The sequence below is a fragment of the Durio zibethinus genome, chromosome 20 (assembly GCF_047325235.1).
Source record: "Durio zibethinus cultivar Kanyao isolate XHJ-2024 chromosome 20, ASM4732523v1, whole genome shotgun sequence".
NCBI classification, from domain to species: Eukaryota; Viridiplantae; Streptophyta; class Magnoliopsida; order Malvales; family Malvaceae; genus Durio; species Durio zibethinus.
The window spans coordinates 6,991,635-7,014,471 of NC_143181.1; the positions used below are offsets into that span (position 1 = coordinate 6,991,635).

Consider the following 22,837-nt stretch of genomic DNA (forward strand, 5'->3'; position numbering starts at 1 on the left):
ATTTATACCAAGTAATATTCTGCTATAATTGTACTGGCTACTACTGGCACAGAAAGAAATTACAAATAAAAAAATGGATCAGCATGAATGTGTTTGAGACCAAGCAACCTCACAAAACAGCCTCCTTTATACGCCTCAGAACCTGTGCACTTGTCTTCTTCTCCTAGCCATAGACTCGCCTATTCCTTTCTCTCTCCAGATATGATAATCCTCCCCATGCTAGGCGCAACACAACTGAAACCAGTGCTTGCCCTCAATGCCTACTTACAGCCCAGTCATCAACCTCCCTGGCTTAAATTGTATCGCTGCATTACCTGCCTCATTATGTGCTTGGAGTAGCTGCAACCAAAAAAGATATGGTCCCTGGTTTCCATTTCTTGCCTGCATAATACGCAATTATTAAAGTTCATTTTATTATTATTTTTTTATTAACATTATGAATTGATTTTTATTTAAATTTTTTATTTATTTTAATTATTTAATTAGTTTTTTTAAAACATTCAATTTATATAATTATTATTTTCATATTTTTTTATTTTAAAAATGAACGCACAAAACATACTTTCACATATGCAATTCACTAATTTATAATTTGGACCCTTTCTGTTTGAAACAGAAAAAATATGATTATTTGTAAAATTAAATTTCCTCGAAGTACACTACCTCGTCCGCTTCACTGAAAACACGACAAGAAACCTCATAACTGCCGAACCTGAAAGACAAGAAAGACGACGAAATCCATTAACTTCTTATCTTCAGTGACGACCACTCCCTCACTGCCTCGCTCTTATACCTCCAATTGTCCCCTGAAACTTCCATTTCCAACAGATAACCCCTCCCACACCAATCACCCACTGCCCCCAAACAGTCTTTATCCTCTCTTTCTCCTCCCCACCTCGAAAAAAGCAAACCAATCTCTCTTTTATTAAATATATATTCTTCTTCCTTTTTATAGTTTTTGTTGTCGTTGTTGTTGCTTTATTTTTCTTTCTCTTTGCTTTGTTTTGTGTTTTTGGAATAGTTGAGAGAGATGGATCATGCAGCAGATGCTCATAGGACTGATTTGATGACAATAACACGTTTCGTGTTGAACGAGCAATCTAAGTATCCTGAGTCTCGTGGAGATTTCACCATCCTGCTTAATCACATCGTTCTTGGTTGCAAGTTTGTTTGCTCTGCTGTTAACAAGGTCTTCCTTTAATACATTCTTCTTTCTTCTTAATGGGGTTTTCTTTGAATCTTCTCTCCATTCTTTTTTTTTTTTTCCAGTCATGGGTCATCTTCTGTGTTTTTTTTTTGGCCAAACTGGGTCATGTTCTGTTCAAATAAGTAAAATTTGGGCCCTTTATTATCAGATTATGGTTTTGGGATAGCTGGTATGAGTATGATAGTATTTGTCGGTCTTATTCGTATAAGTGATTGTAATCTGTTTGTTGCTTATTGGTGCAGGCTGGTCTCGCCAAACTCATTGGACTTGCTGGGGAGACTAATGTTCAGGCAAGTAGTTGCCAAATGAATAGTTTGTTTATATCTGTACTATTCATATCTCATACTAAGTAAGGTTGTCTATTGTTGAATAAAGGGTGAGGAGCAAAAGAAACTGGATGTGCTTTCGAATGAAGTGTTTATCAAGGCTTTAGTAAGCAGTGGCCGAACAGTGAGTAGTTGAATGAAATTTTTGGTAAACATTGGAGATGTCATGATTTTTTCTTTACATATTTGGTTGTTATACAGTGCATCCTTGTCTCTGAAGAAGATGAAGAGGCAACGTTTGTGGAGCCCTCAAAGCGTGGAAGGTTCTTTCAGTTGCTCTCTGCTCTGTTTCTAATGAATGTTGTTTCCATTGTATTAAAAAGTACATTTGATATGAACTTGTCTTAAATAATGCAGGTACTGTGTTGTTTTTGATCCACTGGATGGTTCCTCCAACATCGATTGTGCAGTTTCTATTGGAACCGTATGACTCCTCATCCCGAAATGCTATGTCATATTTTGTCTTATTAGTTCCTGTACCAAATATGTGCCAAGTAATTGTTGTTCTAAGATAACTTGACATTGCAGTGGTCAACTGAATGTGTTCTTTTTCATATAGATTTTTGGGATTTACACGGTCAAAGATTACCATGAACCAACTTTAGCTGATGTGCTGCAACCTGGGAAGCATATGTTGGCAGCTGGCTATTGCATGTATGGAAGCTCTTGCACGGTATAATGTTTACTTCACTTGTTTTTATGTGCTTAACTTTTTCCATGTGAACTTTCTCTTTGTCTTTTTTTTTTTTTTTTTTTCACTTTCTTTTCTGTTGCAATGGGAGAGTGGGGAAAAGGGCTAATGATGAAAGTACATATCTGTTAAGAAAGAATTCCATTTCTAATAGCATATCTGTTTAAGTATTTCTTGAAATAAGTCTATCTGTTTAAGTATTTCTTGAAATAAGTCAGCTATCTTTATTCTCAGTTTTTCTTTCCTTGATGTAAGGAATTTGTAATTTTACGGCTACTTTCTGTAGTATGGCCTTTCATTTCATACTTAAATGTAATGGTTTTGCAGCTTGTATTGAGCACAGGAGGAGGAGTTAATGGATTCACCCTTGATCCATCTCTTGGAGAGTTCATACTAACTCACCCAGACATCAAGGTATATTTGTTATGTGAGTATTGGATTAATCATGTTATGTGAGTATATGATTAATCATGTGATTAGCTGTTTACTCTATTTGCTAGTCCATCTTCTTATACCTTTGGATTGAATGTGAAAACTCTTGCTTTTGCAAGCAGTTGAGTTTAATAAACTTCAAAATCAATTTTCTTTAGCAAATAATTGCACTAAGGGTTTGCCCTAGGTCTACAAAGTTGTAACGAAGAGAAATTCTGTACATCCTTGTCTTTAGGTGCAAGTTTTATGCCACTCCCGATGGTCCAAAGTTAAAATCATTTTAGTATTCTGAACCATTCATGATCATCAAAGAAAATATGACCAAATGGCTCTTCATCTTCTTTTTTGAATTGTTTTTACATTATAATGTCCATATTTTGTCTCTGTATAGAAGCTCTGATTTGTTTGGGATAATTTAGAAGCATTAGTGTATGATATGTCCTTTTAACAGATTCCAAAGAAAGGGAAGATCTATTCAGTTAATGAAGGAAATGCTAAGAACTGGGATGGTCCAACGACCAAGTATATTTTAATTCAGTTTACAAGTGTCTTATTTTCTACTTGTTTTTTCTTTGCAGTTGTCTCACTCTTTCTTTGAACTTCAGGTATGTGGAAAAATGCAAGTTCCCTAAGGATGGTTCCTCTTCAAAGTCTCTGAGATATATCGGAAGGTATAATTGATTCTATTGTAACTGACGTTACCATGCCTGCTTTATCTCCATTATACTGATTCTGGTATACAATGAAGTCTATCATTGATTAATTGAGATGGGATGAATGTTGCTCATAGAGGATGCACTATGTGGATGTTTAAGGATAAGTAATAGGAAAAAGACAACCTCCCTTCCTTCAAAAGACAGAAAAAGATAATGGAGATTAAGAGAAGTTTGGAGATTTTAGCTTGAACATTTGTTTGCAGGATCCAAAAAAAAAATTATAAATTACATATATCGTCTTGAGTGGTGAAAACCTAAGCAGATTTATTATTGTATCAAAAAGTGAAGAATCTGATCATGGATCTATTTTGAAATTGGCATATCTGTTCTGTTTGTGGTCATTACAGTTACTCTTTTTCTGGAAGTACCATATGCTTTTTGTATGAGGTTGCTAGGATGATGCACTATTTTTGGACAATTTTTTATCTGCATAAATGATTAGCAGTGCTATTTAATTTTCTCACATCTAGAAATTTTTGTTTGGTTTATGATCGATTTGGATTTGTTTCTTTTAATATGGACTTTGGTTTATGATAATGACATTGTGATGAACAGCATGGTAGCTGATGTCCATCGCACACTACTCTATGGGGGTATCTTTTTGTACCCTGCAGATAAGAAGAGCCCCAATGGGAAGCTACGGTACGTTAAATGCAGTTTTAACTTCCATTTAAAATTTTTTACTTGCAGGCTTGTCAAACGTGTTTAATTTCTTACTAAGTTTGAGTAATTTGTGTGCCTAGTGTTCTCTATGAGGTCTTTCCAATGTCGTTCTTGATGGAACAAGCTGGAGGTCAGGCATTCACTGGCAAGCAACGGGTAATTACTTTAAACTTTTTTGTTATCAAGATGATCTAATGATTAACTAAATTATTGTGTTAACTGTGATAGAGAAATGCTTCTGTTTTTTCTGTAAGTTTAGTTCAACGTTACAATGATTTTTGTTTTAGAAACTTACTGCAGTATAAATGAAGTCAACTCTATTCAGAAAAAAAAAAGGAAAAAAAAAACTGCAGTAGTGTGATATGTTCTTAAATTTTTCGTAGACACCATGAACTGAAGCATATAATTGCTAATATCTTGCTGACAATGATCCTGTTTAACCTGATTTGTTTTTGCAGGCACTTGACTTGGTTCCAACAAAGATTCATGAGCGGTCTCCGATATTTCTTGGCAGCTATGATGATGTTGAAGAAATTAAAGCACTCTATGCTGCTGAAGGGAAGGAGTAAATGTACAATTCTCATTCCTCTCACTCTACTTACATAACCTTGCTGGATTCAGTTTTTAATAATCTATTCATGAGATATAATCCATTTGTAATGGGATACTACAGTTTATACATGGATATATTCTGAACAACAGTTAAAGTTGAATGATATTCCTTGTTGCATAAGCATTTGCCTCCCTAAAGATATGTTGAATGAAAAAAAAAATTTTTTAATTAATAATTTTATCCATATCCACTTCCGTTTCTTTGTATTTTTCATTGTTCATACCAAATATAATTGGTGAAAAATAATTTTGTTTCTTTCATTTCTTTTTCTTTCCTCACCCTTTTCTTTTTCCTTCATTTTCTGTTCCTACCTATTGAAAGATTAATATTACGTAGAATTAATCCAAAATCCAAATTGAGCAATTTAAAATTTCTTAATTTAAAACTGAAATTGTGAAGACTTTTAAATAAGATTTAAAATTTCCTAATTTGAGGTAAATTGAGCTTTGAGATAGAAACACATCCATGATATAATAATTTAATAAAATTTAGTTGCAATTACGGATTTTCCTACGTTTGTAAGTTAAGTTGGGTGGATGGAAGCTTGAATAAATATCCTAGACGCCTAACCGTGCATTGCTCCCTTATTCTATACGGAAGGGAATTTTTGTTTTCAAAACTGATTTCGTGTATTAATTTCTTGATACCAAATAGCTATCCGATTTTAGTCATGAACGCGAACGTGTAGCACACAAATTTTGACATTGTTTAGGCTGTCCTGTATTGAAGAAAATAGATGGATAGGTATTTCAAATGAAGTTGAAGAACACCATGAAAAGTAAGTAATTATAAACTAAATAAAATTATTTGGTCCGTTTAACTTTGAAAATTACGTAGTTTTTACCAATAATCTGTTTTTTTTTTTTTTTTTTTTTTTATCAATAATCTATTGATTGAATGTTAAATTTTTATTTCAAAATCAAAATTCGATTTCTAAAAATCTCAAATAAAAAAATTACATTATTTTTTCTCCCAACATTTTGATTCAATACATAGAAGAGGGAAAGAGTGAGAAATATTATTTTTGGTTTGAAGCTCACGCTAAGCAAAACAAATTTATTTCTTTGTCTTCATTTTAAGTTTGTATTTGACTCCCAGACCCCATCTATTTTGGGCAGTCAGAGTCAAAAGTATTATTTTTGCCATTAAATTGAGGGTTTGCTTACTAGTAAGTGCTTACAATTTTTTTTTTAATCTATCAGTAAATTTCTTAGCTTTATATTTGTATGATTAAAAAATATATTATGCATATAAGTTTATTTGAATTGTAATTTTCAAATGCCAAACTTCAATTTTACGTCCACTATTAAATCTTCCGGAACTTCAACTATTTGAATTCAAAGGTTATGACTGAGAGATTAGAGTATTGACTTGGTAAGATTGGGGTCCTTATTTCTAACTTCCATTACACGTCCTAATGCATTCAAACAACAAGGATGATTTACCTTTCTTCATCACAAGGAGAGAGGAGGACCTGAAAGTTTCTATCATCCAAAAAATGGCATTTATGATTCTGTTTCTTCTTCTTCTTCTTCTAAGTTGTATACTTAGCACAGCAAATGCTCAACCAAGAAATTCTAGCATCAGCCCTGGTTCTTCTCTTTCACCCAATAACAATTCTTATTGGCTATCAGAGTCTGGCCAGTTCGCCTTTGGTTTCTATCCGTATGGCAATGGCTTCTCTGTGGGCATTTGGTTTGAAAATATCCAGCAGAAAACAGTTGTATGGACGGCTAACCGAGATGACCCACCGTTCCCCAGTGATGTCCAATTGCTTTTAAGCACTCAAGGTAGGCTTATTGTGAGATCAAAGGAAGGCCAAGATCTGGTCATCGCAAATACTTCTGATCAATTAGCATCGTCAGCCGCCATGCTCGACTCTGGTAACTTTGTTCTCTTCAATTGGAGTTCAGGGATCATATGGCAGACTTTCGACTTCCCGACAGACACCATTTTACCTAATCAACGTCTGGTGCCGCCCAACAAGCTGGTTTCCAACGTCTCCGAGACAAATCATACAAGTGGGAAATTTGTAATTGTTATGCAAACAGATGGGAACCTGGTGCAATACCCTGTAGAAGAAGCAAATGCGAACACTGCTTACTGGTATACAAAAACATATGAAGCCGGAAATGGTGTGACCTTGAATTTTAACATCCATGGTCAACTATACCTGCTAAATGCCAGCGGATCCAACATAAAAAATATTTCGGACAAGGCGAGTGTACTAAAAGCAGCGTACCGAGCTACAATTGATGCCGATGGAATTTTCCGATTGTATTCACATACCCTGAATCAATCTGATAATTGGTCAATCGAATGGTCGTCCCTAGATGATAAATGCAGTCCAACAGGCTTGTGCGGCCTGAATAGCTACTGTAATCTAATCTATAGTGATCCTGTATGCCAATGCCCAAGTGGCTTTGATTATATAGACCGAAGTCAGAAGAATTTGGGATGCAGGAGAAATAGCAGTGTTGATGCTTGCACGACCAAGGATGAGCCTAGTTTTGATGTTCATGAGCTGATCGATGTATTATGGTATGCTGATGCATATTCTACTCTCTCATCAATAGAGAAAAATGCTTGCAAAGAGGAATGTTTTAGAGATTGTAACTGTGAAGCTGCCTTGTATGAAAATGGAAATTGCAAAAAGCTGAAGCTGCCATTAAGATTTGGGAAAAGAAAATCAACTATTGGAGCGACAAGTTTTCTGAAGATTGGTGCACAGAGAGGGAAAAGAAAGCGTAGGGAGCTGAGAATGGACATCTTCATTTCTAGTATTGCGTGTTCGACACTTTCATTTCTTGTTCTAGCAGCTGCCGGTGTTCTCATACATAGATCTCGCATTCGGAAGTACAAAAGGATTGTCAATATGGGAAATGTTGGATTTGTGGAAGATGTTACTTTGAGATCATTTACATACAACGAGCTCAAAGTTGCAACTAATAATTTCAAGGATGAACTCCGTAAAGGTGCTTATGGGACAGTTTTCAGAGGAGTCATTTCCAAAGGCAAGAGAGTCGTAGCCATCAAGAGACTAGAAAAAGTGGTGGGTGAAGGAGAAAGAGATTTCAGAAATGAAATGAAAGCAATTGGGAAAACTCATCACAAGAACCTAGTGCAATTGCTTGGTTACTGCTATGATGGGACTAACAGGCTTCTGGTGTACGAGTACATGAAAAATGGCTCACTTGCAGATTTTCTCTTCAAATCGAAATTAAGGGTAAATTGGGAGGGAAGAATTGAAATAGTGTTGAACATAGCCAGAGGAATTTTCTACTTGCACGAAGAGTGCGAAACTCAGATCATCCACTGCGACATCAAACCTGAAAATATCCTGATGGACGACAAAGGGTATGCAAAAATTGCAGATTTTGGATTAGCAAAGCTATTGATGCCCAGCCAAACCAGGACATACACAGGAATCAGAGGAACAAGGGGATATGTTGCCCCTGAGTGGCATTCTAACTTGCCTATAACAGTGAAAGTAGATGTATATAGCTTCGGAATAATGTTGTTTGAGATCATTTGTTGTCGAAGGAAGGTGGAGGCGGATGTTCCAGAGAATGAAGCAGTTCTTGCAAACTGGGTCTACGATTGTTTCAAGGCTAATGAACTGGAGAAGCTGGTGCGAAATGAAGAAGTGGAGAGGTGTAAGATTGAGAGGATGGTTAAGGTGGGGCTATGGTGCGCCCAAGATGAACCATCATCTCGACCGTCAATGAAAAAGGTTATGTTGATGCTGGAAGGGACTGTTAACGTGCCAGACCCTCCACTTCTTAGTTCCTTTGTAAGTTCCCCATAGGCCATTCCTGACCCTTCCATTGCAACTATTGATTGATTAAATAATTAGTTTGCTGTTAGCTTTTGGTACTATTTTTTTTTATCAATTTTTTCCCGCAGTGTTTTTCTAATCCTTGCATCCATTATACGATAGCCATGTGTAGTCTTATGGGCGTAGGCTTGGGTCGAGCATGACCTGGCATCACTAGTACTTATGTTTGGGCTAAGCTGAACTTGGCAAACGTTTATATATTGTTGTTGTTATGGCACACAAGCGATTATTCGGCATTGACTGTTCAAATTCGGTTTAGGGCCCAAGGTCATTTTTTTAACCTCAAGTTTAATAACTAAATCTAGTATGATTTGTTTCATCTAAAATACAAAAATTATTATATTATAATTTATATTAATACGTAATTTAATAAATATAAAATATATGTTTTTATTTTTATCAAATTGATACATGATATATGTCAAAATTTTAAAACATATCATTTTATATATTTTTTATATTATTTTCGTATTAAATCTAAAATTAAGAGATTTATCAAATAATTATAAGACTTTATCTACTCTAACAACTATAGTAAAAAAAGGAATGTTATCTAGATTGACAACACAAAATCTTGCTCTTGACATGTGCTTCATCAGATGTTAACTATTTGCTTGATGGCTTGATTTTGTTTTTAATTCAAAAAAATAATTCAAAGTCTTAAATTCTGGGGATGATCTTTTTTTATAACATTGTTTAAAATTGATTGCCCTTCTAGAAAACAGTAATCCTTCTATTCCTATAATTTCCCCTGTGATTTGGACTTTATAATTTGGAAAAGTTACGATAATATGAATACGAACAAGCCAAGAGCAGAGGCTACTGAAGAAGAAACTTTGATGTCGTCACACCGTGGCCAAGACTCCATTGACAGTGGACAAAGCAATGGGTTTGAATGTTTGAACAAGCCACTCTGTATTTTACTAATATTTTGTAATGAATTCTAACATTTTGATTGAAAAAGTCCTCAGAATCCCAGGAACTATGCTGTCTGAATTTTTGCTCAGAGAATGTGAATCTGAATGCGAAGTCTACAGCAGAACGAAATTGGAGTCCTGCTTCTGACATCTGTTGAAAGGTCTTAAAATAACCGGATGCTTCTCGCTTTCTGGTAGATTTTATGTAAGATCAGAAAAATGCCTGCGCGTTATCGATAATTTTTTTTGTTTATTATTTCTATTCATCATATATTTTAATAAAATTTATTAATTAAAAAACAAAAAATAAATAAAATACACGTGGATATCTAAATTAATTATTTTTATAAAATTTATTTAATAAAAAGAATAAATGCAAAAAAATTAAAAAAAATACTCACAGAGTTTTACATTGACATCCATATTAAGTTAAAAATATTAATTTTTTAAATTAAACTAAAAAATAATTTTATTAATACAATGCATATATGTATAAAATTAAATCAATAACAAAAAATATAATTTTATTTATATCTTGAATGGGTAAGGACAAAGTACTTTAAATAGGCTTTGCTTTTAACCTGAGCTCTTTTTTTTTATAAGAACTCAATTTGTCTAAAATCAATTTTAATTAAAAAGATCATCCTTTGTTAAATTAAAATGGATCAAAACTCATAGATACTAATTTTTTAGCATCTTTAACAATTAACACATTTTTTTTGTAAAATTTATGTAATTAAAAAATACAAAAAAATATGAAAAAGGAAAAAGAAACGAAAATGAGTACAATTTCGACACCTTAATTGAATTTTTTTTCACAAAATTACTTTAATAAAAAATAAGATAAACACACAAAAAAATGAAACAAAAAAACAAAAAAATAAAAAAGAAAAAGTTTATTGAGGTATTATGTGGACATCTCAATTTATTTAATTAAAAAAACAAAAAAAAAAATTGGGATGCCATGTGGATGGTTACATAGTTTTTTTTTTCTTTTTTCACAAAATTTATTTAAATAAAAATAAAAAATAAAAACAAAAAAGCTAAAAAAGGGCATAACAAAGAGAAAAGAAAAACATAAGTAAGCATGTCGAGACCTTAAAGAGGATTAAATAAAAGTCAAAGAGTCAATTTTATATAATGGATATATTATATTTTAATTATGTATAAATATTATATTTTTATTAAATAAGATATTAAATAATATTTTTATTAATATAAAAAACATAAATTAAATAAATAATTTAAAATAATAGATAAGGCAACATGGAATACCATAAATTGGCTTTTGACTTTATATTGATTTTTGAAAAAAAATCAATTCGATATCAAATAAGAAAGCTCATCTATCCGATCCTTACAAATCCAAATCTAACGAATATGGGTTGTTCTGTTACTATACCTCCATTGATATTTAAAAAAAAAAAAATTATTTATTGATTTCTTATGTTTTAAATTGTCTAATAAAAAAAATGTAAAAAGAAAATACGAAACGGAATGTCATCACGTGTACACATTTATAAGCTTTTTGCAATAAAATAATCTAATTAATAAAATAAAAGAAGAAAATAATAAAAAAAAAACAAAAAACCAAAAAAGGAAAAAAAATCAAGTTGTTATGCGATATCAATAATAATAAAATTTTCCTAATATAATTTTTCTTTAAAAAGTTATCAAATTAAAAAAAAATGAAAAAAAAATTTTTTTTAGTCAGTAATATCAAATAGATCTTACACTAAAAAATTCAAATATTAAAAAATATAAATAATTAAAAAGGAAAAAAAGAAGAAAAATAAAAAGAAAAATAAAAAAATTGAAAAATGCTATACCCCTAATATCAAGTTAGGGAGACAAAAAAAATTAAAATTAAAAAATTATTTATTAAATATATAAAAATTAAATATAATAAAAAACAAAAAATGCGACGCTTCCTCCTAAAAGGCTTTATAAACTAGAAAAGAAAGAAAGAGAAAGTGAGTTAAAAAAATTGATTCTAAAAAATTTATTAAATATATAAAAAGGAAAATAATAGAAAAAAAAGAGAAAAAAATTATTAATACACGGAATATCTTTGGTGTCAAAAAAGTTTCACGTAAAAAAATTAAAATCTAAAAAAATATTTATTAAAAAATTTAATATATATATATAAAGCCAAAACAATTTGACATAAAATAGGTCTCATATAAAAATTTAAATTTTAAGAAATATTTATTAAATATTAAAATATTAAAAAAATTCAGAAATAGGGAAACTAAATAAGCAAAAATAAAAAAGAAAGTTAACAAGTGGCACGTGACGTAACTTAAAAGGATTGTAAATAAAAAAATAAAAAATAAAATTTTTAAAAAATTTTAAAAATAACAAAAAATTGAAAAGCGTAACGTGGCACTCAAATTGACATCCGTATAAAACAAAATTTATTTTAGTGAATGAATTTAATATATATATATAAAGGAAAAAAAAACTTGGTAAAGAAAATACCATTTAAAAAATGGAAATCTTTAAAAATCTTTATAAAATTTTTATAAACTAAAAAAATATTTGAGAAAAAAACAAAAAAGTAAAAAGTAAAAAAAAAGAAAGAACTGGTGCCATGTGGCACAATATAAGGGGGAAAGCTGACTGTACATTTGTAAAATTAAAAATATAAACTAGAATTTCAATTGCACGTTGTTGCGGGAGTTTTTTTTTTAATTTTATTTTAATGCTTTTTAAAAGTATTTTATTTTCTTTTACATACTTTCATATATGTTAAAGAATTTTTTTATTTCATTTTTTTAAAAAAATTATTTTTTACATTGTTTAATATATATTAATATCAATGCAATAAAACTATTCTTCACATTTATATAATAATAGAAAGTCATTAACTTTTTTATTTATCTTCATCCTATCATTGTTTATATATATATAATATACAAAATTTGTGTTTTAAAGATTAAATCGATCTTAACATGCTTATATAAGCAATCAATTATTCACAACAAAACAATAGCAAAGCTCCACACTAATATTAAGCAAACTTGACAAATCAAGATCGATAAAGATCAATCTAATAAGATTAAAGATCTATATATCATTTCTCAAATGATTTATAAAAAAAAAAACAACAAACCAAAAAAAAATATTTTTTTGTTTTAAAAAATTATAATACCATAATGGTACTAATCCCATCTTGCCAACTTTCTTTTTTCTCTATATTTTCATAGTGAAAACAGGGTTACATAGTTCTTTACCATAAATGTAATCAAAATTTAAAAACTTCTAATTGCATTATAGATTAATTTAAAATGAAAATGTAATAATAAAGATATCTGCATTTGTTTTAGTGCTTAAAAAAGGTAACAGTAAAATTCATTTTAATATTTCTTCAAGTTTAAATGTATTTGAAGAAACAATGATGCTAATTCAGTTATGTAAGGTTCATTTGCTTACCTTTAATCCATATTTTTAGAGCAAAAGAGAGTGTCTAAGGTAATCATGTTGGGAATGACTGAAAGCGGTAAAATGATCATTGTTCTTTTGTTTTCATATGAAGTATAGGCTGATACTAAGAGAAACGAATATAAAGAAAATCTTATCTTTTATTTCTTTTAAAGGTAGCTAAACAAACATAAAATCATGTGACAAAAGATTATGAAAAAAATCATTAATATTATAAAATCTAAGTTTGATTATGACCTTACCAAGGCTACACTGTCACCCTACAAAGATGAGAGAAAATTTTTGAAGGAAAAAAATTTGAACTAATTGATAAAAATTATAATGAAAGAAAATTCTTCTAAAACTTGAAGCAGTGAAACATATATCTGATAAATGGAAAACATTTAAATAATAGAAAGTGTGTAATGTCATCAATAATAGAAAGTGTTAATAACTTTAAATTGTTGTCTCAATTAACTTAAATTTCAAGTGGGCAAAAATAAACTCATCTTATTCTTTTAAATTGTAGTTCAGAGTAATATATGCTTATAATGAAAAGAGAAATTAGACTATACAACATTTGCAACCTGCATTTTATTAATTATCCAAAATTTTCTTTCAACCATTAGAGCAAAACAACAACTAAAATATATGTCCTAAATTTCTTATTGAATTCAAAGTTAATTGCCAATACTAAATAGCACGAGAAGAAAAAAATGCATTAAATGTCATAAAAAATGCATTCAGTGCTAGAAAAAGCAATTTTCAATAAGAATGTGAAACAAAAAAAGTTTAAATAAATATATCAAACATAATGAATTTGTTTACTATATGTAATATATAAAAATAAATTTACTTAAAGTAAAACATTCAAACTTTTAAAATTTTCAAAATTTCCCCCTGAAATAACATGGAACCTTTCTAAAATATTAATTCATTGAAATATATTTACTCGAATACATTAAACCAAAACATTTTCTAAATACAATATAAATAAAAAAAGTTAAATTTCATCAAATCATTCCATTAATAATGAGATAATGATAAAGAATTAAGATGACATATTTTTCTATCATATTGCAAATAAGTAAATAAATAATCAACCCAAAAGCATATAATTCTATCAATAAATTATGAAAACACACACACACACACACACACACATATATATATACAACCAAAAATGCATTTGATATTAAGCTCGAAAATTCACTCAAATGGCAATACCATTTTTATGAAAAATTTTTTTTTTTTCAAAAGTAAGAGTTTGGGAATAGTTGGGATTTAGGGATTTGATTCAAAATAATTCAATATTTTGCTTGTATTTAGCCATAAGCATAGAAATTAAAACACCAATCCCAAAGACTTAGCATTATTAAGCAAAGCAAGGCAACAACTTTATGCATATATCACCTATCTTGTGAATAGCTAAAACCCTTGCAATATGATGATCCTTAAATAAGCATTTTGAAAATCAATTAAAAAATGAAATAGAATATAAAGAAAAATAATTTTTTTAAAAAATATGAAAATGGAAAAAACTAAAGTTGGAGAACAAACATATTATACTTCATAATTAATTTAGACAATATATACATTATAGAAAACTAATTGATTTAAGTTTTAAAAGATCATTGTTTATTCAAAAAATACATGATAAAAATCATAAACACTCTAATGCATTGTGAGACTATAATATGGAATAATTTAAAATTTTGAGTTTATCGACAATGTCATAAAGTGTATATTCGTGGACCTGTTGGTAGGTATAAACTTAGTGGAGTCACCATCAATTTTTTTTGTTTAGGTGTGATTTGTCACCTAATTGAATCTGTCCTATTTTAAAGAGCTGTCTCAAGTTTGACTTAAATATTTTTAAACGGTAGATTCTAGTCTATGAAACCAGATTTACATTTGGGAGTGTGATTATACATGAGGAAAGTTATAGTACCTTCATAACGCCTATATAAATAATGGTACTAGTTTTGATTTCAAATTATTCAAGGTTTAAAACATCTTTATAATTTGTCAAATAATTTAATTATTAGAAATTGATCTTAAAATGACTCCAATAGTATAGTAGCAATTTAAGATAATTTTTTCATATCAGGAGTATTTATGGAGATTAGGATCTCACTCTAAAGAGGCTCTGTTATTTTCATTTAATTTTTTTGTAAAAAAAAAAATTATTTGAGATAATGAGATTTAGAACCTTGGTATCGAAAATTCTTATTTCAATTCTCTATTATATTGGTAAAATTTAGAAAAGATTTTCTTACCTAAGAATTTACATAGAGATTGTTATTTGCAACGCTTTTAGTAATTCCATAATCAGAGATTCAAAATCTAATTTTTATAAAAAAATAATTTATTTTTAGAAATATCTTCTAATATATTGGTAAGATCTTTTGTTAAAGATTATACTCCAATATGTTAGTAGAATTTTATGAAAATTATTTTTTTTTACAAAAATTCAGTTATGAAATTCTTCAATAGTTTGGTAGAATTCATGAAAAATTTTCTAATAATTTTGTAGGACTCATGAATTTATTTTGAAAACCCCTTTTTTTAAAAGAAAAAAAATTCATAAAAGTATCTTGTAAAAATAAACTTTTTTTTATTTGTTTTTTCTCACCACATTAGTTCAATTGACTATTAAAATAATAAAAATAAAAATAAAAATGAAATAGAAAATTTTTTAAAAAATTAGAATAGATAATAAACAAAAAAGAAAAGAAAAAACCTATGATTTGGGTAGGTTCCAATTGGGTCAGCATGCGAGTTCACAGGCGTCAACCTTTTGTCAAAATGGCATTGTATTGGGTTTGCTATAAAAACCAAAAAACTTCAATTTTTCTCAGATTTTCCCTTGTAGCTTCTCTTTCTAACTTTTTTTTTTTCTCTTTGATCTTTCTCTAAAAACCCTTCTCATGAAATTCAATCGACCAAGATAAACCCAGATTTCAATTTCTGGAAATTCAACTGGTCACCTTAAAATTCAACATGCAATGAACCTAGAATTTGACCATTGCAAAACTCTCTGGCCACTATAAAGCTCACCAGAAAACTCAAATCTTCATCGTAAATTTTAACAAAAACCCAGAATTCAAACCTGAAATCTAAAAAATCTCCAAAAACCCATAAATTCAATCTAAACCTAGAAAAAATAAATATTTTCCCAGAAATTCAAATCACAAGCCTAAATTAATTAAAAAGCAAAGTCCTAAGGCAAATCAAAATCTAAAGTTACAAAGCAACTTCCAACAAAATCCCAGAAAACCTAAACTTCCCAAAAAACTTCCTAGTTTCCCAAAAAACCTAGAAATTCAAAATTTATCTTGAAAACCAAAAAAACTATAAATTTGGAAATTCACAATCCTAGAAACTATAAGAATTAAAACCCAATTTCCCAAATCCTAAAACGAAAATCTTAAATGTAAGGAACCTAGAACCGAACCCTAATCTTTGCCCTAGCTATTGGAATTGTTCAATTGTGTTTGATTATTACTTGTCTCCTTGTGATTGTTCTTCCCTTTTGTGATCACATTTTGAGTCTTTTATATAGGGATTAATGCTTCTTCAATTTTGGAAAAAAAATCAATTCCAACAAACCTATGATTCAATTTGATTTTTATGAATTAACTTTATGATTTTATTTCTTTTGCAATCTTCCCTTTTTCAATGACTTAGGAATCAAGAATTAAATTCAAAAATTGAATCCAAGATTTCCCTGCAAAATTCCCATTTCCTTTTCATTCAGTTTTTTATTTTTTTTTTTACTTTTTCACTAATAATAAAAACTAAAATTAAAACACTAAAATCAAATTAAAACCAAAATTAAAACTAAAAATAAAAATAAAAATAAAATTTTTGGGCTTTTAATCTTATTGGGCCCAAAGCTCTCCAATTGGTTCCATTTTTCGATCGAAGGCCTATTTAAATTTTGGACAATTTTCTTGGACAAAATGGGTTGTCTACAGTTGCCCATTTTTCTGCAATTTCTATGAAATAAGAACTATACAAAGATAAAAAAGACATCCATTTTGTTTGAGGTCTGAAAAACTCAAAAATTTTTTAACTTGAAATCTAAAGATTCACAATTGAAAAATTCAAGGGTTCATCATTAAATTCACAGGTTCATAAAGCTTTAAAGATTTGCAATGTTCCATAACAAGTTGAAAGAATCCAAGATTTGCAAAAATTGCAAGATTCTTAAAGATTCCATATTCATAAAAATTTTAAGTTTTATAGAGATTTTAGATTCGTAAAGGTTTCAAGTTTCGTAGAGATTTCATATTTGCAAAGGTTTCAAATTTGCAAGGATTTCCAGATTTGCAAGAATTCAAAGATTTGCAAGATTTTCATATTTACAAGAATTTCATGTTCGCAAGAATGGAAGATTCACAAGAACTTAGATTCGTAAGAATTTTAAATTTGAAAGAAATTTAGTTTCACAACAATTTCAAATTTACAACGATTTAAGTTTTGCAAGAATGAAAAATTCACAAGAACCCAAATTCGTAAGAATTTTAGATTAAAAAAAATTTAATTTCACAAGAATTTTAAATTTACAAGAATTTCAATTTCATAAGAATAAAAAATTTGCAAGAATTTTATGTTCATAAGAATTTTTAGATTCACAAGAAATTCAATTTCACAATAATTTCATATTCGCAATAATTTTGGATTTGCAAGAATTCAATTTCATAAGAATTTCAAATTTGCAAGAATTTTAGATTTACAAGAATTTTAATTTCGTAAAAATTTTTAAATTCGCAAGAATTTCAACTTCATCATTGTAAGGATTCGCAAACTGTAATTCACATACAAGATTCAAAGATTCATATTCAAAATTTTTTTATTAGTGTTTCACATCCAAAATTTAAAATTTTATATTTGAAAAATTCATGAATTCACATCAAAGATTTCAGGGCTCACGTCTAGAATTTAAATATTCTCATTAAAAATTTTCAGAGATTCATGCCCAAAAGTTAAAGATTTTCATTCGAAAAACTTAGGGATTCACATTAAGAATTTCAAAGATTCACATTAAAAAAAAACTTTAGTATTTTCATCCAAAGTTTCAAAGATTCTTATTAAAAAATTTTAGGGTTTCAAAAAAAAAATTTCAAAGCTTTGCATTAAAAAAATTTAGTGATTGTGCTCAAAGTCTTATAAATTATGACTATTTTTTTTTTGAAAAAAAACTCCTTTAAACAAAAGCTCTATAACTTTAAAAATTTGGAAAGTTTTCTTTGTTTGAAAAATCTCATCATGAAAAATCTTCCTCATTCAAGGATTCAAAAAGAAAAAATTTTCTCCCACCAAAGTCAAATTCTTATATTCGACAAAATTTTATGATAATAAAGCAAATGCCTTCTAAATGATGCAAATGCAACAATTTTGATTCTCACTAAATGATGCAAATGCATGTCTTAAACGATAATGCATGATTCAAATGTTTTTTTAATTATACAAATGCATGCCCCAACCATGATGCAAATGTAATTATCAAGGGTTCAAATATTCATCAAATTATATATATATATGTATTTGTTCAAACAAAAATGCAAACACAAAACAAATGTCAGTAAATCGATGCCATAATATTTCAATTATAGTAACAAGGTTTTCAAGAGTCCTCCATATTATATATTCCTTTTGAGCTCTTCAGCACTAATGGTCGTAGAACAAATTCCATCATTCCATCAATTGATTCATGTTATTTTCCTAATCTGGTCAGAACTCATAAGTTATGTTGACCAATCTATCATTGTATTCATCACTAGGTCATCTCATTTGCCCTTTTCAAATCATCTTCTCAAGCTTTTTTCACTTCTATCATTTTGAATTTCTTTCAAAGGAATGGAATAATCTTTTACGGACATTATCATTCACTTATTTATCGTTATTCTAATTCATGACAAATATAATATATTTCTTCAATTCATTCAAATGATACACACTTGGTAAATAATAAGAAAAATGAGTATTCATTATTGAAAGAAAATTTGGAAAAGAAAAAAGCAAAATATTGTGGCTATTTAATTGTGATATTAACATCCATAATAATGATTGTTTAGATAATTTTGAACTCTAACTCATAATCTTTCTCAAAAACATATTCCATTGATATTCTCGATCTTTGAGCCAAATATTATCCATATCTTTGGTATCTTTAAATGAATATATTTTTCCAAGTCTCAATTTTTACTTAAACCACCCTCTCGGGTTTTTAGTTTAAGTCTTTTTTTTTTTTTTTTTGCACATCTCCTTTTCATCTTTTTCTTTTTATTTCTTTTCCCTTTGATCCTTCAATGACACCAAAATCCTAAATAATCCAATTGCAAATCTGCTTTAGTTCAACTTATGATTTTCCAATTTAAGTATTCATATTCGATCAAAATGGACTTATAAAGAATGTAACGTAAGCTAGGGTGAGAGGTTATGAAAAATATAGATAAAACATGCCCAACCTATATCTGAAGGATAATCAAACCAATGATCATTTATTTTTATGTGAGTATTTTGACATTTTACACCATTAACTTTTTTTTTCCTTTATTTTTTTCTTCTTTTCTTTTTTTTTTTTACACTTTTCATCATTTTTCTAGAAACATCTGAACACATAAAGGCTTTGCCTTTGAAATCATTAAGGATATTCACTTTTCAAGCTTTTCAAACTTTACCTCCAGTGTGGGGGTGATCATTTGTTAGGATTTCTTGAAAGAAAATCTTAACAAGATCAAATGGGGTAACAACTAATAATTTTACTCATTGTGTGAAGGGTAGAAGAAAAATTACTATTTCTCATATCAAATATGAATAATCTCAATGAAGAACATTTATTGACCAAAAGCAAGCTTGTGAATTAACCATTGCAAAGATCATGTATAACCTCACTTTCAACTTTCAATAAGCGAAATTCTTTACAAGATTTATCTTTTCAATAGATTAACAATTTTAACTTATCAATCATATCAACATGAGTAATGTTTTCAAAATCAAATCCTAAATTCTTGTCATGACTATTTAAATAGTCATTATTTGGAATCTAGGAATAGATATAGGAAAAGATATGAAAAAGTAAAAGCATATAATGATGATTTACACAAAAGAAGAAATATCATGAAAATGCATCATATTTACCACTTTTATTAAAATGATGAAAAATAAAATAAAATCTAAGTACATTAAAAAGATCCATATTCTAAAAAAATCCTAAAATAACAATTAGTTCTAGTCAGCCTTTTCGTATCCTTCTCAAAATTATGCCCTTAAGTGATTGGACAAAAGATCGTTAATGACATTTAGCTCCCTTGATTTGTTGAAGCTTACTAAGCCTGTTTAGATCAAACTTTATACTTTATACTTGAAAGCAGGCCAGATTTCTATAGAGTGACCCACATTTTTATTATGGTAATCACATGTGACATTAACATTGTACCATTTAGGATAAGGTGGCTTCAATGATTTCAAATGAATTGGAAATACCAAATTTTCTTGATTAATTCTAAAAATAACTTAATATAAGTTATGAGTATAGGATCAATGTGAGTTTTCTCTTGGTTACCCTTAGATCTTCTTAAACCATTCGCTTGATTGTTAGGTTTTGAGATTGGCATAATGACAGAACTAGGCCCATAGGTAGGTATTTGAAAGGTTAGCTAATTAAGACTTAGGGAGATGTTGTTCATAGTTAGGTAATGAGGTTGGTAAGGGACTTGTGCAATATCATTAACTATATAGTAGTGAGCTAGATGAATAAGTGATGGATATAAAGCATAATTTCTGAATTGTTGCCCCCTAAAACTCATAACTTGGGTTTCAGCTTCTTTCTTATTAGGCATCCTACCTTTCTTGGTATTGTTGGCTTTTTTTTTTTTAAGCTTGTCACTATTTATGGCATTTTTAATAATTTTCCCTAAGATCACTATGCCAGCAAAGTTTTTTGTTGTATTCCCTGTCATTTTCTCATAATAGGGGTACCTTCAAGGTGCTAACAAACATTACTATAGTTTTTTTCTTAGACGGTTGAACTTGACTAGTTATATCCTTCCATCATTAGGCATATTCTTTTAAGGATTCTATTACCTTCTTCTTCATGCTTTGTAAAAAAAAATGATTAGGAGCCAAGTTAATTATGTGACGATACTAATTAATAAATACCCAAGTGAGCTTTTTCCAATAATGGATGCGGGTTTGGTCTAATTGAATATATCACCTTGTAACTAAACCAGTAATGTTATCTTGAAATACGTGCATCAATAGCTTTTTATCATTGATGTAGGCAACCATCATTCGATAGTACATTGTAATATACGTGATAGGATATTTTGTATTGTCATATTTTTCAAACTTTGACATCTTAAATTTTGGTGGTATAACTACATTTAAATCCAAACAAATTCCAGTAGCATCCATGGAATTGTAAAAGTCAATACCCTTCGTAGTTCATAATCTCTCATCGAGCATGTTCATTTTATGATCAGCTTTTAAGTCCTTCAAATACTCAGCCACTTTTAATTTTAGTTTCTTTTTTGGATCATCCAACTTGAAAATTTAGATTGGTTCAACCACCATTTTAGTGAATGTAGGGTTGATGTGGCTTTGGATGTTCCTTTAGCTAGGTGCATGTGGCATTTCTAAGTAAGTATAGCTTGCAAGAAATATGAATTATTTTGGTGAAAAGCTTTGAGTGGACCGAGCCTGATATGGGCCATAACTAGGAAGATATAGAAGATTAACAACATTCTATGAAAAATGGTCTTTAAGGCCAGCATCTTTTTTCACTGCCTTTCCTTTATTCAACTTGCCTAATGTTTTAAGGACTTTGTTCAACTTTGCATTTGATTTCCTCTTGAGACTTTTCCAATTTCTCAACATGGCTTGCATTGTTTTGCTCCATTCTTCTAGCTTGAGCTCAAATATTATAATGATGTTGCGTTATCCTTAAACCTTGTGTACCACAACCTTAAATTAGTGGACTCATTTATGACCTAACATGATAAAAAATTATTTATGAATGAATGCAATGCATGAAAAGATGTTTGTCCCTTAAAGATTTTCAACAAAAATGAACTTTCATTTATTCCATAAAAGTCTTAGATGTTCTATGAGTTCCATGAAAACTTTCATTGAAAATATCTTTAGGGCAGGTATGCTATGTAATCTGTATGAATATTTTATGAATATATAAGAGGAAAAAAATAAAAAAATTGGTTAATTATCTTAATATATAGAAAATAAACATAATAGCAAAACAAATAACAATAACAACATGATTCTAAATTTTAGGTTAATTTTAAAAGGGTAAAGGGAACATGGCTCTACTTATAGGTTAAGCTCATAAGGTTAACTATATATGGTTTGAGTTATCTCTAAAGGTTCCCAAATTGTTTCTTATATCATTATCCATCATAGATTAGTAAAACATTTCCAATCCTCACCCATTATAGGCTACAAGTGGAATGGATTCAATTTGAGTGAGAGTTTTTTATTAGCCCATGTAGAGACATGAAATCTCATAAAAGCGTAGGTATTTCACTCTCTTTTAAGGGACAAAATTCGAGTATAGAGCTCATGTTATGCATATGCAAATTAATGAAAGATCTTATTAAAATAAATAAATAAATAAAATACAGACAAAAATTCTTAAATTTTTTAAATTAGGCTTGGATAACAAGAAATCGTTTACTGGCTTGACTCTCGGTTATCCCTAGTGAAGTTACCAAATTGTCAAAATGGATAGATCTGTGGACCTATTGCTAAACATAAATTTAAAGGAGTCACCACCAATTTTTTTTTTTTAGATTTGATTGATCACCTAATTGAATTTGTCTTATTTTAAAAGAGAGTTCCAAGCTTGACTTATGCACTTTTAAATAGTAAATTCTAATTTACAAAACCAAATTTAGGTTTAAAAATGTAGTTACAAGTAAAAAAAGTTATAGCACCCTTACAGTACCCATTCTAAAGATATTATCAGTTTTGATTTCAAATTATCCAAGT

At 29.2% G+C, this 22,837-nt stretch overlaps 2 protein-coding genes across 2 annotated transcripts; both read left to right on the forward strand.

Moving 5' to 3' along the window:
- Positions 1 to 718: 718 nt before the first annotated feature.
- Positions 719 to 4,734, forward strand: LOC111315004 (fructose-1,6-bisphosphatase, cytosolic). Its single transcript, XM_022916621.2, has 12 exons — positions 719 to 1,189; positions 1,450 to 1,497; positions 1,583 to 1,657; positions 1,735 to 1,796; positions 1,891 to 1,957; positions 2,093 to 2,206; positions 2,552 to 2,638; positions 3,108 to 3,178; positions 3,262 to 3,327; positions 3,928 to 4,014; positions 4,116 to 4,191; positions 4,494 to 4,734. Exons 1-12 carry the CDS (start codon positions 1,031 to 1,033, stop codon positions 4,602 to 4,604), a joined length of 1,023 nt encoding a protein of 340 aa, XP_022772356.1. The 5' UTR covers positions 719 to 1,030; the 3' UTR covers positions 4,605 to 4,734.
- Positions 4,735 to 6,062: 1,328 nt separating this feature from the next.
- Positions 6,063 to 8,565, forward strand: LOC111315005 (G-type lectin S-receptor-like serine/threonine-protein kinase LECRK1). Its single transcript, XM_022916622.2, has one exon. The coding sequence runs from the start codon at positions 6,066 to 6,068 to the stop codon at positions 8,454 to 8,456; it is 2,391 nt and encodes a 796-aa protein (XP_022772357.2). The 5' UTR covers positions 6,063 to 6,065; the 3' UTR covers positions 8,457 to 8,565.
- Positions 8,566 to 22,837: the final 14,272 nt, after the last annotated feature.